At 43.2% G+C, this 18,270-nt stretch overlaps 1 protein-coding gene across 7 annotated transcripts in view; it reads left to right on the top strand.

The window, feature by feature from the left end:
• Positions 1 to 300: 300 nt before the first annotated feature.
• The window catches only part of Phc1 (polyhomeotic homolog 1), a 26,819-nt gene continuing 8,849 nt past the window's right edge, over positions 301 to 18,270 (top strand). Inside the window, exons 1-8 of one of the 7 annotated variants that reach the window (XM_045137797.1) lie at positions 670 to 1,154; positions 1,405 to 1,413; positions 2,906 to 3,063; positions 7,285 to 7,395; positions 8,596 to 8,676; positions 9,515 to 9,664; positions 10,300 to 10,455; positions 17,619 to 18,108. In XM_045137797.1, the coding sequence (XP_044993732.1) occupies positions 1,410 to 1,413; positions 2,906 to 3,063; positions 7,285 to 7,395; positions 8,596 to 8,676; positions 9,515 to 9,664; positions 10,300 to 10,455; positions 17,619 to 18,108 (1,150 nt within the window). In that variant the 5' untranslated portion in view covers positions 670 to 1,154; positions 1,405 to 1,409. Of the gene's footprint in view, positions 343 to 669; positions 1,414 to 2,905; positions 3,064 to 7,284; positions 7,396 to 8,595; positions 8,677 to 9,514; positions 9,665 to 10,299; positions 10,456 to 17,618; positions 18,109 to 18,270 lie in introns of those variants that run through there. The other 6 variants (XM_045137800.1, XM_045137799.1, XM_045137798.1 and 3 more) reach the window with 6 other exon arrangements.

Below are 18,270 nucleotides of genomic sequence, written 5' to 3'. Positions count from 1 at the left end.
CGCCCCCTCCTCCCGCCCGCGGGCGCCCCCGGCCCGCGCCCCCGCCTCCGCCGCCGCCGCCGCCGCCGCGCCCCGCTCGCCGGCGGGAAGGGACGGGCGTCGAGCGGGCCCCGCGGCTGGCGGAGCGGCCCGGCCGGCCGGCAGCGGCGCGGCGCGGCGGCAGGGAGCGCCGGGGCGGGGCGGGCGCGGCGGCCTCGCGGGGCGCCTCCCCCCCGCCCGCGGCGCCCCCGCCCCCCGGCCGAGGAGGCCGCGCGCCGCGAGCCCCCGCCTGCCCGGCCGCCGGGCGCCGGCCCGCGACGAGGACGCCCCCGCCGGGACCCGCGAGCCGCGCCGGGCGCGAAGGTAACCGGGCGGCGCGGCGCGGCGCGGCGCGGCGCGGGCCGGGAGGGCCGGCCTCCGGGGGTCGGCGGCGGGAGGTGCTCGGCCCGCGCGCAGCGACGCCCCGTCCCTGCCCCGCCGCTGCCCGGCCCTCCGCAGCCCCGCGCCGCCCGCCCGCCCGCACTGGGCTCCGCGCCGGCCGGCCGGGCCGCCTGCGTGCGCCGCGGCTCGCGCCGCCCGGGCTGCCCGCCGCCCTCTCCATTCATTTGCCCGAGACCCGGGTCCCGCGCCCGAGCACGCCGTCGGGTCGGCGCCCGCCCTGCCCCGGCTCCCGTCCCCCGTGCCCCCGTCGGTGCAGCGCCCGCTCACCTGAAGCCCGCGCCCGCGCCTCTGGGTCCTCCCCGCCCGCGCTGCTCGGTTCTCTTTGGAACGGCGTTTGCATCGTGGTTCTAAGACGCGAGCCCCGGAGTCCACTTCGGTCTCTTTGGCCGGCTTCCCCAACCACCCTCCTCCCACCCCGCTCGCTTCTCGTGCCTCATTCTTTTTGCAACAGTTTTATGCTTATTAGGATTTTGGCCTCCGTCTACTCCTGTCCCCTTGGGCCCGGTATCTTGCTGGCTTCAACATGCCTTTCTAGTTCCCTTCCATAGTTGTCACCTACCCGATGGCACTCATACACACTCACATGAGAGCTTTGCGATGACCAGACCAGCTGCTCACTTCAGCTCTTCACTTTGAAGCTCAGTCTGCCTCCCAAAATTGTTTTCTTCACTTTCTGTGCTTAATCTTGCGCTCAAAACATGGATCAGAGATGAACAGATTTTTGTGCATGTGAGGTATTGACAGTTTCCCCACAGGAAAAACTAATGTTCCCTTTCCATTCCAGTTTCACAAACTGGGGAAGATGGCGGGAGAGGGTTCCTATGACTTATGAACATTTTTACGCAAGCCTGTAAGAATCTTTTTTCCCTCTGTAGCCAGTACCTAGGGTCTCAGGTGCAGGGAGATAAGTCCACTAATCTATACAACTATGCCATGCTGCCTCTAATCCTTACCCACTTTTTTTCTTCACATGCTGATATTGAGGATTCATGGGTCTGTATCTGTTTAGTGCTTTGATATTTTGGCAAAAGGTGTGGGGAGAAGGTAGACTGGAACTGAAGCTGATAATTTTCTTCTGTGTACCTTTCGGGTTATCCATGTTTGGACTGACATTTGTTATTCCTAAGATGGGTAAAGACGCGGGATGTAATCAGGTGACACTGAGGATAGAATAAGGAGAAATCTCAACTTCATTGCCAAGGCCAAGAGGTTTGATTTTTCTTTACTTTTTTGTGTGGAATGGCATTTCTCACATAAATCCATTCACCTAAGAAACTTCGATAGCCCTCACCAGAAATTCTGGTTTGATGTTTAAATTTCTAAACTAAATAGTGCTTTGGTGACCTGATAATTGTAGAATTTTTTTAAAATATATTTTTATTTATTTACTTATTTACTTGAGAGACAGGCGGGGGATACAGAAATAGGGAGGGGGGGGAGAGGGAGGGAGGGGGGGGGAAATGGGCGTGCCAGGGCCTCCAGCCCTGTGAAGAAGTTCCAGACCCTTGTACCCCTTGTGCATCTGGTTTATGTGGGTTCTGGGGAATCTAACCGAGGTCCTTTGGCTTTGTAGGCAAGCGCCTTAACGGTTAAGCCATCTCTCCAGCCCCTTTTGCAAATTTTAATATACTTCCTGAAGGGTAATTTCCTCCTTTAGTAGATTAAAAAGTTGAATCTTTTTGTTTTTGGAGATTTAATGTTTAATATATTACATATCTAGGAGTAATCATTTAGATGATATGCTACATTGACTTTGAAACCTTTTTTGTAAACAGGGAAATTGTGTTAAAAGAAGGAAAAAAGTAACATGCCTGAGGTTTTATTGTATGTCTGGGCTGGAGCCAGGCAGCTCTTCCTGCTGTGTGCTTGGTAGGCTAGCTCCCTTCCCTGACCATGCACCATGTCCACTCCTCAAGGCTCTCCAAGAAATGAGGCGAGCACTCTCAGACCACACCGAGTGACACTGCTCTACAGTACATTTCTCTGTTGTTTGAGGAAGAAACATGTTCTAGTATGAAGACTTGAAGCTTGGAAAATCCTCATTTCCACTTTTAAAGTGGGGACAAAGTAGCTATATAGTGCTGTGAGAAATAGCACAGGTGATGGGCTTGGGACAGGGAAGTGGGGCATCTAGAGGCTGCACAGTAAGCGCTGTTGTTCATTTGGTAATGAGGTAGATGGGGGTCATCGCAGATTTTAAATGAGTGGTTTTAGACTTGATATGTGCCAGACGATGCGAGGTGACTTTAAAAATGCCTTGTTACTAATGTACTAATGACATTGTTACTAATGACAGCCATAGGGAGCATATAAAGGTTATTTGTTTAGAGACAGTGAACAGCTTAAAAAAGATGATGAGGAAGGGTAGATGTGGGAGCTATAAGGTCTCCTAAGAGGAACATTTTTAGATACTTTGAATAATATAACTAGAGGTAACATTTTAGAATCGAGATAAAACTTTAATTCTTTACTGCTTCCTGTTTAGGTCTTGAGTCAGAACACCACTCCTGGGGACCCTGGAACGCTGTCATGGAGACTGAGAGTGAGCAGAACTCCAGCTCCACCAATGGGAGTTCCAGCTCAGGGGGCAGCTCTCGGCCCCAGATAGCTCAGATGTCCCTGTATGAACGCCAAGCAGTGCAGGTGAGGCTCAACTGAGTGGCCATGATCTGTGAGTATTGGTGTGGGATAGACAAAGATGCAGGAACATAATTGTCCTCAAATTCTTTCCAATAGTTTGCAGAGTTGGATTAGGTGATAAAATGAACTTCCATCAATCCTAGAGAATCTTAGCATTTTACAAAATTTGAGTAAGCACAGAGTGAAATACAGTCTTGGTTTTGTTTTTTTGTAACAGGGTCTCTTAGCCTAAGCTGCCCTGGAACTCACTGTGTAGGCCCAAATTGACCTTGAACACACCAGAGTGTCTCTGCCTCAGTCTCTCAAGTCCTAAGATTACAGGTGTGATATCCACCATGTCCAAATGAAATTCTGTATTTCAACTAATTATGTACAAGCTGTGTATACACTTGAATACACTTGAATCCCAGCTACAGGAAGACTCTTGATTTCCAGGCCAGCCTGGGCTACATACAGCAAATTCAAGGCCAGCCTGGGTAACTTAATAAGAACTTGTCTCAAAATAAAAATTTAAGGGCTGGAGAGATGGTTAAGCGCTTGCCTGTGAAGCCCAAGAACCCCGGATCATGGAAATATATAAGGGTCTATTTTCATCCTCCTACATGTGGAGATCCAGTTTTCCCAGCAGCACTTTTTTTTTTTTTTTTTAAAGAAGACTGGGGCCTGGAGAGATGGCTGAGCAGTTAAGCACTTGCCCCAGTTCAAGGCTCGATTCCCCAGTACCCATGTAAGCCAGATGCACAAGGTGGTACATGCATCTGGAGTTCATTTGAAGTGGCTGGAGGCCTTGATGTACCCATTCTCTCTCTGCTCTTTCTCCGTCTGTCACTCTCAAATAAATAAATAAAAATAAAAAAATTTAAAATTTAAAAAGCTGGGAAAAGTGTAGAATGTTTGTAAACATACATAGGTTTCTGGTTTAGTTCTGAATGTTACTAAGTAAATAAACACATACATTACATCCAGCCAGCCAGCAATCAGTCCATCCAGCCATATATTATAGATTCTAGATTCTAACTAAACATTTTTCTTTAGTGTAAGGTTTTTAATCTTCAACCTTTATTTTAAATCATCCTGAGTAATAGACCTCTTCAGATATTTATTTTTAGACATACAGCAAATTCATGTTTAAAAAATTTTCAAGGCAGGTGTGGTGGTGCATGCTTTTTAATCAGTAGCACTTGGGAGGCAGAGGTAGAAGGATTGCCATAAGTTCAAGGCCATCCTGAGACTACACAATGAATTCCAGGTCAGCCTGGCTAGAACAGAACCCTACATTGGAAAACAAACAAAACAGAACAAAATTCTCTAGCCAGGTGTGGTATTGCCCGTCTTTAATCCCAGCACTCAGGAAGCAGAGGAGGGTCACTGTGAGTTCTAGGCTAGCATGGAACTACAGAGTGAGTTGTAGGTCTAGCCAGGGCTAGAGTGAGACCCTACCTCAGAGGGGGGAAAAAAATAAGAAATGAAAAAAAGCTTTTTTCTCCTTTGTGAATGAGACCTTTTACTTAAAATATTTTGGTTACTAGAATAACTATGCCTATAATAGTAATAGTTGTAAATATTGAAGAGTAAGAATATAGTAAAATCTGGGCTAGAGACTGGCTTAGTAGTTAAGGTGTTTGCCTGTGTAGCCTAAGGATTCAGGTTCAATTGCCCAGTACCCACAAGGTAGTACATGTGTCTGAGTTTGTTTGCAGTGGCTAGAGGCCCTGGCACCCATTCTCTCTCTACCTGTCCCTCCCTCTCTTTCTCTCTTTATCTCTCTCTCTCTCTCTCACATAAACATATAAATAAAATATTTAAAAAAGAATATGTTAACATCTAGTAAGTACTAAAGTTCTCACTGTCATTTTTATAAATATCCATTAGCATTATACTACATATATATGAAAATGTTGAATAGTTGAAAATTTTATTTGGTAGATCTCTCAGAAGCCACTGTTTACTCCATTTTTCTATTACCTCTAAAGCCTTACTTTATATCCAGAATATGTGTTTTTTTCATTTATTTTTTTCCCCCTCTCTGCCTTTCTTTCATTCCTTCTCTCTTTTTCTTTTAATATTTTATTTATTTATTTAAGAGAGAGAGAGAATGGGCATTTCAGTGTCTCTAGCTACTGCAAACAACTCCAGACACATCCACTACCATGTGCATCCAGCTTATGTGGGTTCTGGGGAGTTGAACCTGGGTCCTCAGGCTTTGCAAGCAAATGCCTTAACCACTAGAACATCTCTCCAGTCCACTTTTCTCTTTCTTTCTCTCTCTCTTTTTCTTTCTGACAGGGTCTCACTTTTGTAGCCTTTGTTGGCCTCAGAGTTACCAGAGTCTCCCAAGTGCTAGGATTATAGGCTTGTACAACCATGTCCAGTTTTGTCTTCCCTTTATGTTTATGTTCAGCCTCTCGAACCATTTTTTCTTAATTAATTTATTTAAAAAAATACTCATGTGTGTGTGTCTGCATGTGTATGGGTGTGTCAGGGCCTTTTGCCCTTGCAAATGAATGCCTTACTCTTTCTAAACCTAGGCCGACTTGGAACTCACTATGTCCAGTTTTGTCTTCCCTTTATGTTTATGTTCAGCCTCTCGAACCATTTTTTGTTAATTAATTTATTTTTAAAAAATACCCATGTGTGTGTGTGTGCATGTGTATGGTGTGTCAGGGCCTTTTGCCCTTGCAAGTGAATGCCAGATATGTGCCACTTGATTTTAAATTTTTTGAGCTCCAGCCTTACTCTTTCTAAACCTAGGCTGACTTGGAACTCACTCTAGTCCTAGGCTGTCCTCAGACTCATGGTGATTGGTCTAATTCTGCCTCTCAAGTGTTGGGATTAAAGGCATGTTCTACCACATCCAGCTATTTGAGAGAGAGAGAGAGAGAGAGAGAGAGAGAGAGAGAGAGAGAGAGAGAGAGAGAGAGAGAGAGAGAGAGGGCACACCAGGCCTCCTGCCACTGCAAACAAACTCCAGACCCTTGTGACACTCTGTGGATCTGTCTTCATGTGGGTACTGGCAAATTGAACCAAGGCCATCCATCACCCTTTGCAAGCAAGTACCTTTAACCATTCAGCAATTTCTCCATGCCTGTGCCACTTTTTTTTGCATCTGGCTTATGTGGGTGGCATGGGAATTGAACCTAGGCAAGCAGGCTTTGCAAGGAAGTACCTTTAACCACTGAGCCAATCCTCTAGCTCTTTAATTTATTTTTTATAAGTGTACAAAGAATTATGTTTCATTATGTTGCATTTCAAACAAATTTTGTTTTTATGTTTCTCTCCTCCCTTTCCCTTCCCCTGTGTGCCCTCCCCTCCCATAGTCTCAGCTCTCATACTAGGTTTCCTTTTCCTCTCCTTCTTCTCCCACACTTATCACCTCTTGTTTCCCCCACAATTTATAGTCTGTCTCTCACATCACTATATTGACTTCTACAGAAACCTTAAAAGTTAGGATCTGCACATGAAAGAGAACATGCAATGCTTGTTTTTCTGGGCCTTTACTTAATATGTATGATCTTTTCCATTTCCATCCATTTTTCTGGAACTTTCTGGAAATGAAATCGTATTGTGTATGTTTACCACACTTTTAGTCATCAGGACTTTTAGCTTGATTGTTATTTCTTAGCTATTGTGAATAGAACAACAGTGAAATGGATGTCTAAATATCTGTGGTAGGATATGGCAAGTCCTTTGTGTATAGGCCACGAGTGGTATAGTTGGGTCATATGTCATTCAATTTTTAGCTTTTTGAGAAACCTCTGCACTGCATTCCATAGTGGCTGTACCCGTTTACATTCTCACCGACAGTGAATAACCTCTCTCACCAGCATTTGCTATCATCAGTTTTCTTGATGATAGCTATTCTGACGAGATGAAATGAAATCTTAAAGTGGTCTTAAGATACACTTTCCTGGTCAGCCTCTGTAATTCTTACTATATATTTCGAGATCCTGTTTTGGGAAGTAAGAGTTCATATGAATTACACTGGTTTGCTTTTCTTTATGTATGAGGATGTACCCTATAACTAATTACCTCTCCAGTTTTAGATGACTCTGGAAACTACTGGATCCTACTACAGTAATGGACAAATTAGATATTGATGATTTGGCCCAATATTTATCTCCTTTGGTTTTTCTCCTTGTGGTGACTCCCTTCCTTCCCACAATTAGTGATTTTCATAGGAGTTAGGAGTGATTCTTCTAAATATTGTATGCTGTCTTCTCCTAGGCTCTTCAGGCACTGCAGCGACAGCCCAATGCAGCCCAGTATTTTCACCAGTTCATGCTCCAGCAGCAGCTCAGTAATGCCCAGCTACACAGCTTGGCTGCTGTCCAGCAGGTGAGAGTCAGCACCAGCTGACCCTACAGGGAGGGGATGGACAATGCAAGGGCTAGGGAGATGTTTGGGGCACATTGTGTCATACAAGGTTTTCTTGTTTGCTTCCTGTCTTATAAGAGGATACATGGGGCTGGAGAGATGGCTTAGTGGTTAAGTGCTTGCCTGTGAAGCCTAAGGACCCTGGTTTGAGGCTCGATTCCCCAGGACCCACATTAACAAGATGCACAAGGGGCGCATGCATCTGGAGTTTGTTTGCAGTGGCTGGAGGCCCTGGTGCACCCATTCTCTCTTTCTCTCTCTCTCTCTCCCTCTGTTGCTCTCAAATAAATAAATAATAAAAAAAGAAATAAAATATACCATGGGATATTGTCAACAATCATGGAAGTTGTTAATAAAATTTATATAAAAACAAAGAGGATAAATGGCTACTCGGTCCTGAGGTTGCAGTAAGAATTGGGAGGTTGTATTTTAGAAGTGGAGTTGACAGTGTTGTAGATCTATTTGTCCAATGTTAACCACTAGCAGTATGCAGTGTATATATGTGTATATATGTATATATATATGTGGCTTTTGAATATTGAAATGTGCCTAGTCCAAATTGAGATGCACTATAAGATTTTAAAAGACTAAGAGTGACAAAAAGAAGATAAAATATCCTAGTACTTTTCTGTATTTCATGTTGAGATGATAATATTTGGGAGTTTGAGAGATATCTCTGAGGCAGAGCATGTACCTTGCATGTGTGAAGTCCTGAATTTAATCACTCCCAATGTTGTTCACTCACAAAAGAAAAGAAATTATAATCTTTTCTTTAGATGCATTGAATAAAGTAAATCATTGAACCTAGTGTCTTCTATTGCCTTTTATATACAGTAGGAAATTATGTATGTGACTAACTTCATGTTGTATTGAACAGCTTGGCAATATAGATTTATCAGTCACTCAACATGATGTGACCTGAAGGAAAAATTCTTCCACCAGGAAAAATGTGCAAGATGGGGAGCACAGGTTGCTCCTGGGGTTATTGGGTTAACATGCAGTCATGTGAGGTTGTTGGGATAATGATTATCCTTTTCTTTACTCCAGAGAAGTGTCTTTCTGCTCTTACTTCAGTCTGCTTGTTTTGTGCCTGTAACATTACTAGAAGACTAAGAGACTGAAAACTTCCCTCATTGTTTTTGTATACTTCCCCTTTATCAGGCTACAATTGCTGCCAGTCGACAGGCCAGCTCCCCAAACACCAGCACTACACAGCAGCAGACTAACACCACCCAGGCCTCGGTGAGTCCTGTTTCTCCCCCTGAGAGAACCCTGAGTTAAAATATGTACAGCTGATCCAAGAATGTTTATTGTCAGTGGTATTTATTCTTATGTGGATATTTGTTGTTGTTTTTTTTTTCGAGGTAGGGTCTCACTCTGGTTCAGGCTGACCTGGAATTAACTCTGTAGTCTCAGGGTGGCCTTGAACTCATGGCGATCCTCCTACCTCTGCCTCCCGAGTGCTGGGATTAAAGGCGTGCGCCACCATGCCCGGCTTTATGTGGATATTTGTAATAAATGGGTAGGTAACCAACTTGGATCTCTATAGGAATCTTTTTTTCCCCCTTTCCTTTCTGAGACAGTCTTCCCTATATAACCCTGGCTGGCCTTGAATTGCAGTAATCCTCCTGCCTCTTGCTTCCTGAACGTTGGGATTGTAGGGATTTGTATAGGGGTATTTAATGGCCAAGCCTAAAGAAGAACAAAATCCACTACTCAGCAGGAGGCAGAGGTAGGAGGATTGCTGTCAATTCAAGGCCAGTCTGAGACTACATATAGTTAATTTCAGGTCAGCTTGGGCTGGAGTGAGACCCTACTTCGGGGGGGGGGGGGGAGGGGGAGAAATAATTGTTCCATTTCATTCTTTTGCTTTTCAAGAGGTTTTTGTTTTTGTTTTTTAAACAATCTTGATAATACCACAAAGTAACCAGGATGACAGTTTTGGATAGGAAGTGATTATTCATTTTCATCTGACCTCATGAACATGAGATACCCAGTTTTATACTGCCCCACTCTAAATTTGTCAGTTGTGTATCTCCCTCCCAAAGTCCTTAGTCCTGGTCCTTTCTGTATCATACAGATAAATCTGGCCACCACATCAGCTGCCCAGCTAATTAGCCGATCCCAGAGTGTTAGCTCTCCCAGTGCCACCACCTTGACCCAGTCTGTGCTACTGGGAAACACTACTTCACCACCCCTCAACCAGTCTCAGGCCCAGATGTATCTGCGGGTAAGTCACAAACAATAGTCACCATTGTCCTAAGAGCATAGTCCGTTATTGTGCTTTTCCTTGGCATTTATTATTATTTGTGTGTGTGCAAACCCAGGGCCTCATGCATGCTAGGCAGGTGCTTTACCACTGTGCAACATCCCAGTCTGAAAAGTGTTTTACTTAATTCTTGTTACCCAGATATTTTGAGACAAGCTCATCTACTTCTTATGCCTTATTGGGGCTAGAAGAGATGCTCAAATTTGCAAGGTAGCTTCCAGGTGACATTGAGATTCTATATTGGAAGGTCTTGACATTCAACTAGTGTTAGATAGAGGAACTTTATGACTTTAAACTTATGACTCAAGTAGACAAATTCTAAGTTACCTCTCAGCTTATATCCTTACTATATATAACTACTTTTTCTAAAAATTCTTGCTGTCTAAACTTCTTTGATGTTTGACTCTTTGTCGTCAATCCATAGACTTCTGTACATTGCAGGTTTTTCCTTCTGGATGATTCGTCACATTTGGGTTGGTGTGAAAAGGGAGTCTCTTAGCTGTTTAATATCTGCTGTTTATTTTGTCTTGTGGTCCTTCCCTTCCATTTCTGCTGTCCTCTCTTCTTTTTGCTCTTCTCACTCTTCTTCTTGCCAGCCACAGCTGGGAAACCTATTGCAGGTTAACCGGACCTTGGGCCGGAATGTGCCTCTAGCCTCCCAGCTCATCCTGATGCCTAACGGGGCAGTGGCTGCAGTCCAGCAGGAGGTGCCACCCGCTCAGTCCCCTGGAGTGCATGCAGATGCAGATCAGGTCAGTGGGAACCACTTATTGTGGCGAAACCCAAGAGCATGAAGGGAATGATTATGGGCCAGGCCCACCCTCTGCCCCATTACTGCTTTTCAGAATTCTTATTTTGTGTGTGTTTCAGTGTACCTTTTTTTTTAAAACCTCTATTACACTTGAATCCCATATAAGTTTTGAGCTAGAAAGGAAGCCGAATTGCCTAAAAAACACTCCTATAGATCTGGAAGTCTTATTTTCAATACAGTGTGACTTTTGTTAGTCATCCTTGTGTTCTTCTGTTGCTTTTTTTGGGAGAGGGGGCAGAGTTGGGTAAATGGTTTTAGGGGTGACAGAGTTGGTTACTTATTTATTTTTTTTGGTGGGGGCAGAGTTGGTTACTTGTTTTTTTGAGGCAGGGTCTTACTCAAGCCCAGGATAACCTGGAACTTACTTTGTAGTCCCAGGCTGGCTCAAGCTCAAAGTGATCCTCCTACCTCAGCCCACTAAGTGCTGAGATTAAAGGCATGTGCCAGTCACGCGTGGCAGTGGTTTAATTTTATTTACTCTTAATTCTCTCACAGCAGTGTCTTCTGAAGATAGGAATGATTTAGGGAATCTGTTGTTAGTTAGATATGAAGCAGACTTGGCTCAGTTGCTTGTGAATGTTTGGTTGCAACAGCCCATGAGTCACTATAATTCTCAACTTTCAGTCTCCTGTTCCTATTTGTGAATTTTTCCAATAAAGTCTACCTCACCATTGCTTTCTGTGACTTGTTCCCAAAACACATGTATTTTAACTTTCAGCTTATGGATGAGATACAAGCTAGGATCTTACAATAGTTATTTCATTCTTCTAGTCTATTGGCAGGTAAATAAATATATTGTGCTCATATGTGTACTGTGAATGAAAGGATTAAAAAGAAATATGAGGGCTGGGGATACAGTTCAGTGGTTAAAGTCACTTGCTTGCAAACCCTGCCCGTCCTTAAGTTTGATTCCCTAGCACCCAAGTTAAGCCAGATGCACAAAGTGGCTCATGTGTTTGGATTTTGTTTGCAGTGGCAAGAAGCCCTGGTGTGCCTATATTCTTACTATCTTTCTGTCTCTTGCTCTTTCATATAAATGAAACTAATAAAAAACAAATACCTGAGGAGGCTGAAGGGAAGAACACAAACTGGAGAGATGGCTCAGCAGTTAAAAATGCTTGCTGGGTTTCAGTAACCATGTAAAGCTAGATGGACAAAGTGGCACATGCATCTGGAGTTCGTTTGCAGTGGCAAGAGGCTCTGGCATGCCTTTTCTGTTGCTCTCTCCTTGCAAATAAAAATATTTGTAGACAAAGAAACAATAAGAAAAGACACTGAGCTGGAGAGAGATGGCTTAGCAGTTAAGGCATTTGCCAAAGGACCCAGGTTCGATTCCCCAGCACATGGTGATGCATGCATCTGGAGTTTGTTTGCAGTGGCTAGAGGCCCTGGCAACGTATTCTCTCTCTCTTTTTAAGTAAATGAAATAGTTTTTAAAAAGACATGTAAGTCAACTGTTCAAAAAGCATGGGGTCAACTATACTAAATGGTACTAACTTTGAGTGAAACATGAGTTTTGAGAAGAATTGGTTGTATTACTTTGAAGGACACTTGAAAAGTTTTGAAACATCAGCTGATTTGACTTGGAGTGAGAAGAAAATAAAAAATAGTGAGTGTAAGAGTATAGTTCATTTATATAAGAGTGTGTAGTAGGGTTGAATCTGGGGTAGATAAAGTGAAGGTAACAGGGTTCTGTGTCAGAGTTCTTGTCTGTCATTCACAAGGCCCAGGATTTGATCCCCACTATTGCAAAAACCCCAAACGAAGGAGACAACATGCCTGATGGTAGAAGAGACCATTACTAGTGTAGTAGATAGCAATAGATAGCTTCAGTTCACTAAGGTGAACTTCTAAACCAGGCAGTTATGGAGGAAGGGATATTTACTGAAGCTTACAGATCAAGGGGAAGTTTCATAATGGCAGAAGAAGCTGACCTGCTTTCACAGGTCCAGAGTGAGAGAGAGGGAGGGAGGGAGGGAAGCTACAAGCCAAAAACCCCAAAAGCCATCCCACAAACAAGCACTGCAGCAACTTCAGTACTTTGCATATCTGTAGACTGGAAACAAGGGAGAGACCAGCGGTGAGGTGTGACACAGCAGTCAGGGTTGGTACTCTTCATGAGATAAACTTTAGAGAAATGGAATTAGGTTGCAGTTCAGTTTGAACAAGCTCAGTTAGATATGCTTGTGGAGCATGATTGAGAGATTAAGGCAGTAGCAGCTCCATGTACATAGTTCTTGAACTCAGGTAAGGTTTAGGTTGGAGATACACATTTGAAAATGGTAGACATATAGATGATCATCAAAATGAAGAGAATATTTAAAATTTTATAGGAAGATGGCATGAATTGAAAACATTTAATAGGGTTAGGATGAGCCCTTAGAAAAGCAGTTTGAATTTGAGGGTGATGGGCTGATAAAGTGAAACAGGAAAGAGCAACAGAACAATCAGGACTGTAGTATTATAAAGACAAGGGAGGGTCTGGAGAGATGGCTCAGGGGTTGAAGGTGCTTCCTTGCAAAGCCTGGTGGCCTGGGTTTGATTCCTCCGCATCCATGTAAAGCCAGATGCAAAGTGGTACATACATTTGGAGTTTGCAGCACAGGAGATCTTAGTGCATCCTTTCTTTTTTTCTCTTTGAAATAAGTAAATTAAATAAATAAGAAAGAAAATACTTTTTAAAACATAAGGACATAAGATATTCCAAGACTCACGTGGACATGTGGGGGAGACTCATCTCTTTCCAGTGTAATAGAGAGAAACAAGAATGGATTTGTTAATGTGCAGGGAGCCATACTTCACAGGAGTTGGAGGGGAGACTAAATTTGAAGGAGTATGAGTTTGAGGAATATGTGTAGAGTAGGAATGAGCAAAGTGAATGCACAAGAATTCAGCAGAGCGAGGGAAAAATAGACAAATCTGGGAGGAAAGGGCAGTGTACACAGAGTGGTGGGAGGGGCTGAAGTGATAGAAACAAGTTGATGTGATGAGCTTCTCAGGAATAGAGGAGGAGGATTCAGAGCATAAGGATTGCCCTTTCGTAACAGGGAAATTGCGGTTCTGGGGTACTTCTTGGAACCCAAAGCTCTGAGTTTATATCTGCAAACTAACCAAAGAATTGGCAATTTCAGATTAAAAAGAATGATTTTTAAAATACCAGATTTTATTCAAATTTTACAAAGGATTGGGGAAACAGTAAGGCTGGGAGGTAAGGGGAGAGAAATTGGGGAGAAGAGAAGTACACCATGTGGAGCCCAAAAGCCCACATGTAGCTAAGGAGCCCATGTGACCAGATAAATGGATCTGGGGAAGAAAGCGTGGAAAGAAGAGAAAAGAAAGTTCAAGGAGCTCCTGCCATGTGGGGAGCTGGAGGAGATAAAGAACCCATGTGGAGAGTAAGGGTTGGGGGCCAGCCCAGGTCCACCTGAGGGAAAATGCTCACCCACAGCTGGAAGTTCCCAAGTGATCAGAGAGAGAGAGATTGAGAGAGCCACTACCCTCCCCTTACTTAACCTTAGGGTGGTGGGCTGTCTTTTGTACCAGGCCAGCTGGTTGGTTTAGGGCTAGGGCCTGTCTCAGGAAGAGATCAGCTTTGGAGGTACCAAGTTCCAGGGGTTGAACTTGACCAACCACAATGTTTAAATCCTGTGAAAGACCTTCCTCTCAGAAGGGGTCCTGATTGATTGATTGTGGGAAAACAGGTCCCGAGGGAACTAGGCAAAAGATAAGTCAGATCATCTTGGATTTCTAGCAAGTACAAACTTTCCTGCCCTTTTTACCTTCAGGGGTCCAATCGCCCTAACTCTATCTCCCCCCACTTCGATAGGAAGAAGAGTGAGAAGAGTCAAGGTGGGAATGATGGGACCCAACATGCAGGCAAATGTATACATGTAATGATAGACGTGATGAAGTAATGTTCCCACGTTTCATTTTTTTCTGCAGTGGTAAAGGCTAAGCAAAGAAAGAAAATGTGTTTTGAGGTATAGGGAGAGTAGAAAAATTTGAAATAGGAACTGTGGAAATCACGCTGTGTAATTGCCACAGCCCTCACTCCTGAGGAGTGTTATAGATATCAATACACTGCCAGGCCCTCCCCTTTGTACAGTCACTGCCTGATTTCATACTTTTTTGAGGCAAGCACAACAGACTGGCCACTTTTTTTTAATGCCAGAGAGCTAGAGAGAATTGGCATGCCAGGGCCTCAGCCATTGCAATCAAATTCCAGACCTGTGCGCCTCTTACGCGCATGTGCCACTTTGTGTTTGCATCATCTTATGTGTCTGGCTTACGTGGGACCTGGAGGGTCGAACATGGGTCTTTAGGCTTTGCAGACAAGTGCCTTAACTGCTAAGCCATCTCTCCACCCCCTGATTTCATATTCTTATTTTCACTTGACTATACTGTGTGTATTAACTTTCTGAAGGATCTTCTTGACTTCAGTATTACCTGCCTGCAGTCCTTTTCTGCATACCTATCAAGATTTAAAAAAAAAAAAACAAGAAATATTTTCTTACTAACTTTTAAAAAATTGTTCCTCTAGTACATAATTTGTTGAGTCCTTGGTTCATTGGTCCATTGTGACCCACTTTTATTTATTTATTTATTCAGTAATTATTAACAAGATAATAAGCAGGCGGGAGGTGTGCTAACCTAGCTTGTATGATGCCCTGGGTTAATACCCAGTTCTGTGCACCAGAAGAAATTCCCTACTTCCTTCCAGTTTTGCCCCATCCATGACGTTGCTCATTCATTCTGATTTATAGGTTCATCTATTCGTGTTCCTTGAATCCCTTTTAATATGGCTTTACCAAATGTCTGTTTCTAAAAATTATTTCATGGAAAATATCAAATCAATACACAAATAAAAAAATTGATTCTTTGTGCATTTACCATTATGCTTGAGTAATTATCAGCAAATTACCATACTGTTTAGGCTTTTGCCCTCTGACTATGGATTAATTTGAAGCAAATCGTAGATGCTATTTTATATATTCCATATATTTTATTTGTACTTAAATTTATAAAAAAACTGAGATTGTATGTAATCTTTTAGATAATACTTTTTTTGAGGAGTCTTGTTATTTTTCCCAGGCTGGCCTTGAATCCTAGGCTCAAGTTCTCCTCATTCAGCTTCATTAGTAGGGATAACAGGAACATGCCTCTACCCTTTCTTCATAGAATATTGTTAAGATTCATTTTCTGTTGTCATGGTTTATTAATTTTTATGTAATATTCTTTTGTCTGATTGTGCTGCAGTTTACTAATTTTCTATAGGCCCAAATTAGGTTGTTTCTAGGTTTTTATTAATGTATATGGTATATGTGAATATGTGTGTCAACTTTAGGATTTTCCCCAAACTATATGAAAGAATGGTTTCAACTAAAGATGTGATCCTGTTTATTCTGACATTTTTCAGTGGCTTCTTATAATCAATTAAGTTGTCATCATTTCCTCCCTCTGTTCATGCTCAGCACTGTGTCAGTATTAGGACTGTAACACTAAACAGACAGATAAACTTGGTGTTTCTAAATTAACATTCAGACTCTTCTTATTTTAGCACACCAAGTAAGTCCCTAATGACCTATCATCTTTCTTCCTCTCTGGTCTCAACCTGTTCTTACCTGCTTCGTTCTACTCCTTGTAACTCATCCAAACATAGCGACATATTTATAATTTTTAAAACTGGGCTGGAGAGATGGCTAGTGGTTAAGGCACTTGCCTGCAAAACCTAAGGGCCCATGTTTGACTCCCCAAGTCCCACATAGGCCAGAAGCACAAGGTGACAAAAGCATGTAAATTCACACATGTGCACAAGATGGTACATGTGTCTGGACTTTGATTGCAGTGGCTAGAGGCCCTTTAGTGCCAATTCTCTCTGTCCCTTTCATGAAAAAATTACAAAAAAATTTATTTTTTTCTTTCTTGGTTATGTGGCCTCACACATGCTGTTAGGTATGTCTTCACTGTTACCCTTCTGAGCCTCAGTGAGATAGCCTATAGGAACTCTTCCTTGGTTTCCCTAGTCTTCCGTATGGCTGTAGAACTTTGTTTACAGTGTGTGTATTGATGTGTCATACTGTAATAGAAAGTATGCATTATGATGTGCACTCTGAGGCACAGAGAACATTGCAGAAAGGGGGCAGAAAGAATGTAAGAGCTACAGGGTGGGGAGACATACTCTGAGGTGTCGCCCATAGGGTAATCACCATAGAAACTGACTAGTGCTTTTTTAACCCCACACTGAATACCAGTAACCTCACTGAGAAGGACCCTCAGTGGAATGGGGGAAGGGGAGAGGAGCCATGAGAGTATAACCAGATAGGAATATGACCAATTTATATATAATATGTTCATATATTAAGGTTTCATATATATATATATATATATATATATATATATATATATATATATATGTATGTATGTATGTATATGTGTGTGTGTGTGTGTGTGTTTGTGTGTGTGTGTGTATATATATATATATATATATATAAAATTTTTTTTTTTTTTTTTAGTTTTTCGAGGTAGGGTCTCACTGTGGCCCAGGCTGTCCTGGAATTCATTATGTAGTTTCAGGGTGGCCTTGAACTCATGGTGATCCTCCTACCTCTGCCTCCTGAGTGCTGGGATTAAAGGCATGCACTGCCACACATGGCTTCAGTATAAATTATATATATAAAAAAAGAAAGTATGCATTTAGAGCAAGAACTGTGTCTTTTATCCTTGGATTTCCAATATCCAATGTAGTGCCTGGAATGGTGTAGCCATTTGGTAGATGCTGAATGAATGAATGGAGACATGGAAGGTCAAAGAGACATTTTGAAAGAATAAATGATAAAATTAATGGTAAACTTGGTAGTGAATAACAGAGACTGAAAAATAAGACTTTGCATAGTTCATCTTTAGGGTACTGGAAGGACTTTAATGTGTGTTACTGCAGAAGTGGTGGCGCAAGAATGAGGTGGGCTGTGGAGAATTACACTTTAGCCAGCTATCTTTGCCACTTTTGAATATGCCATAGAATCTATCAACCTACTGATATATATGTGTGTGTGTGTGTGTGTGTGTGTGTGTATGCATATATATTTTACATATTATATCTTCCAGGTGCAGAATTTGGCAGTAAGGAACCAACAGGCCTCAGCTCAAGGACCTCAAATTCCAGGCTCCACTCAGAAGGCCATTCCTCCTGGAGCCTCCCCTGTCTCTAGCCTTTCCCAGGCCTCTGGCCAGGCCTTAGCTGTGGCACAGGCTTCTGGGGCCTCAGGCCAGTCCCTTAATCTTAGTCAAGCTGGTGGAAGCAGTGGGAATAGCCTTCCAGGATCCATGGGTCCAGGTGGAGGTGGCCAAGTTCCTGGTGGTTTGGGTCAGTTGCCGTCCTCAGGAATGGGTGGTGGAAGCTGTTCCAGGAAGGGCACAGGAGTGGTGCAGCCCTTGCCTGCAGCCCAAACAGTGACTATGAGCCAGGGTAGCCAGACAGAAGCAGAAAGCGCAGCTGCTAAGAAGGCAGAAGCAGATGGGAGTGGTCAGCAGAACGTGGGCATGAATCTGACACGGACAGCTACACCTGCCCCCAGCCAGACCCTTATTAGCTCAGGTAAGTCGTCACCTCTCATAATGTCATTGGTTTTACATGTCATTTGAATATTGTTAAAGTACCTTTCCCCACCCCCATTTTTTTCTGCTTCTTTTGGCCCTGCAGTAGTGCAAGGAAAGAGAATGTCAGCCTTGAACAGGTTAGTTCTGAGATGGCCTACTG

The sequence above is a fragment of the Jaculus jaculus genome, chromosome 18 (assembly GCF_020740685.1).
Source record: "Jaculus jaculus isolate mJacJac1 chromosome 18, mJacJac1.mat.Y.cur, whole genome shotgun sequence".
Classification (NCBI taxonomy): domain Eukaryota; kingdom Metazoa; phylum Chordata; class Mammalia; order Rodentia; family Dipodidae; genus Jaculus; species Jaculus jaculus.
This window is presented reverse-complemented; position numbering and strand designations above follow the sequence as displayed.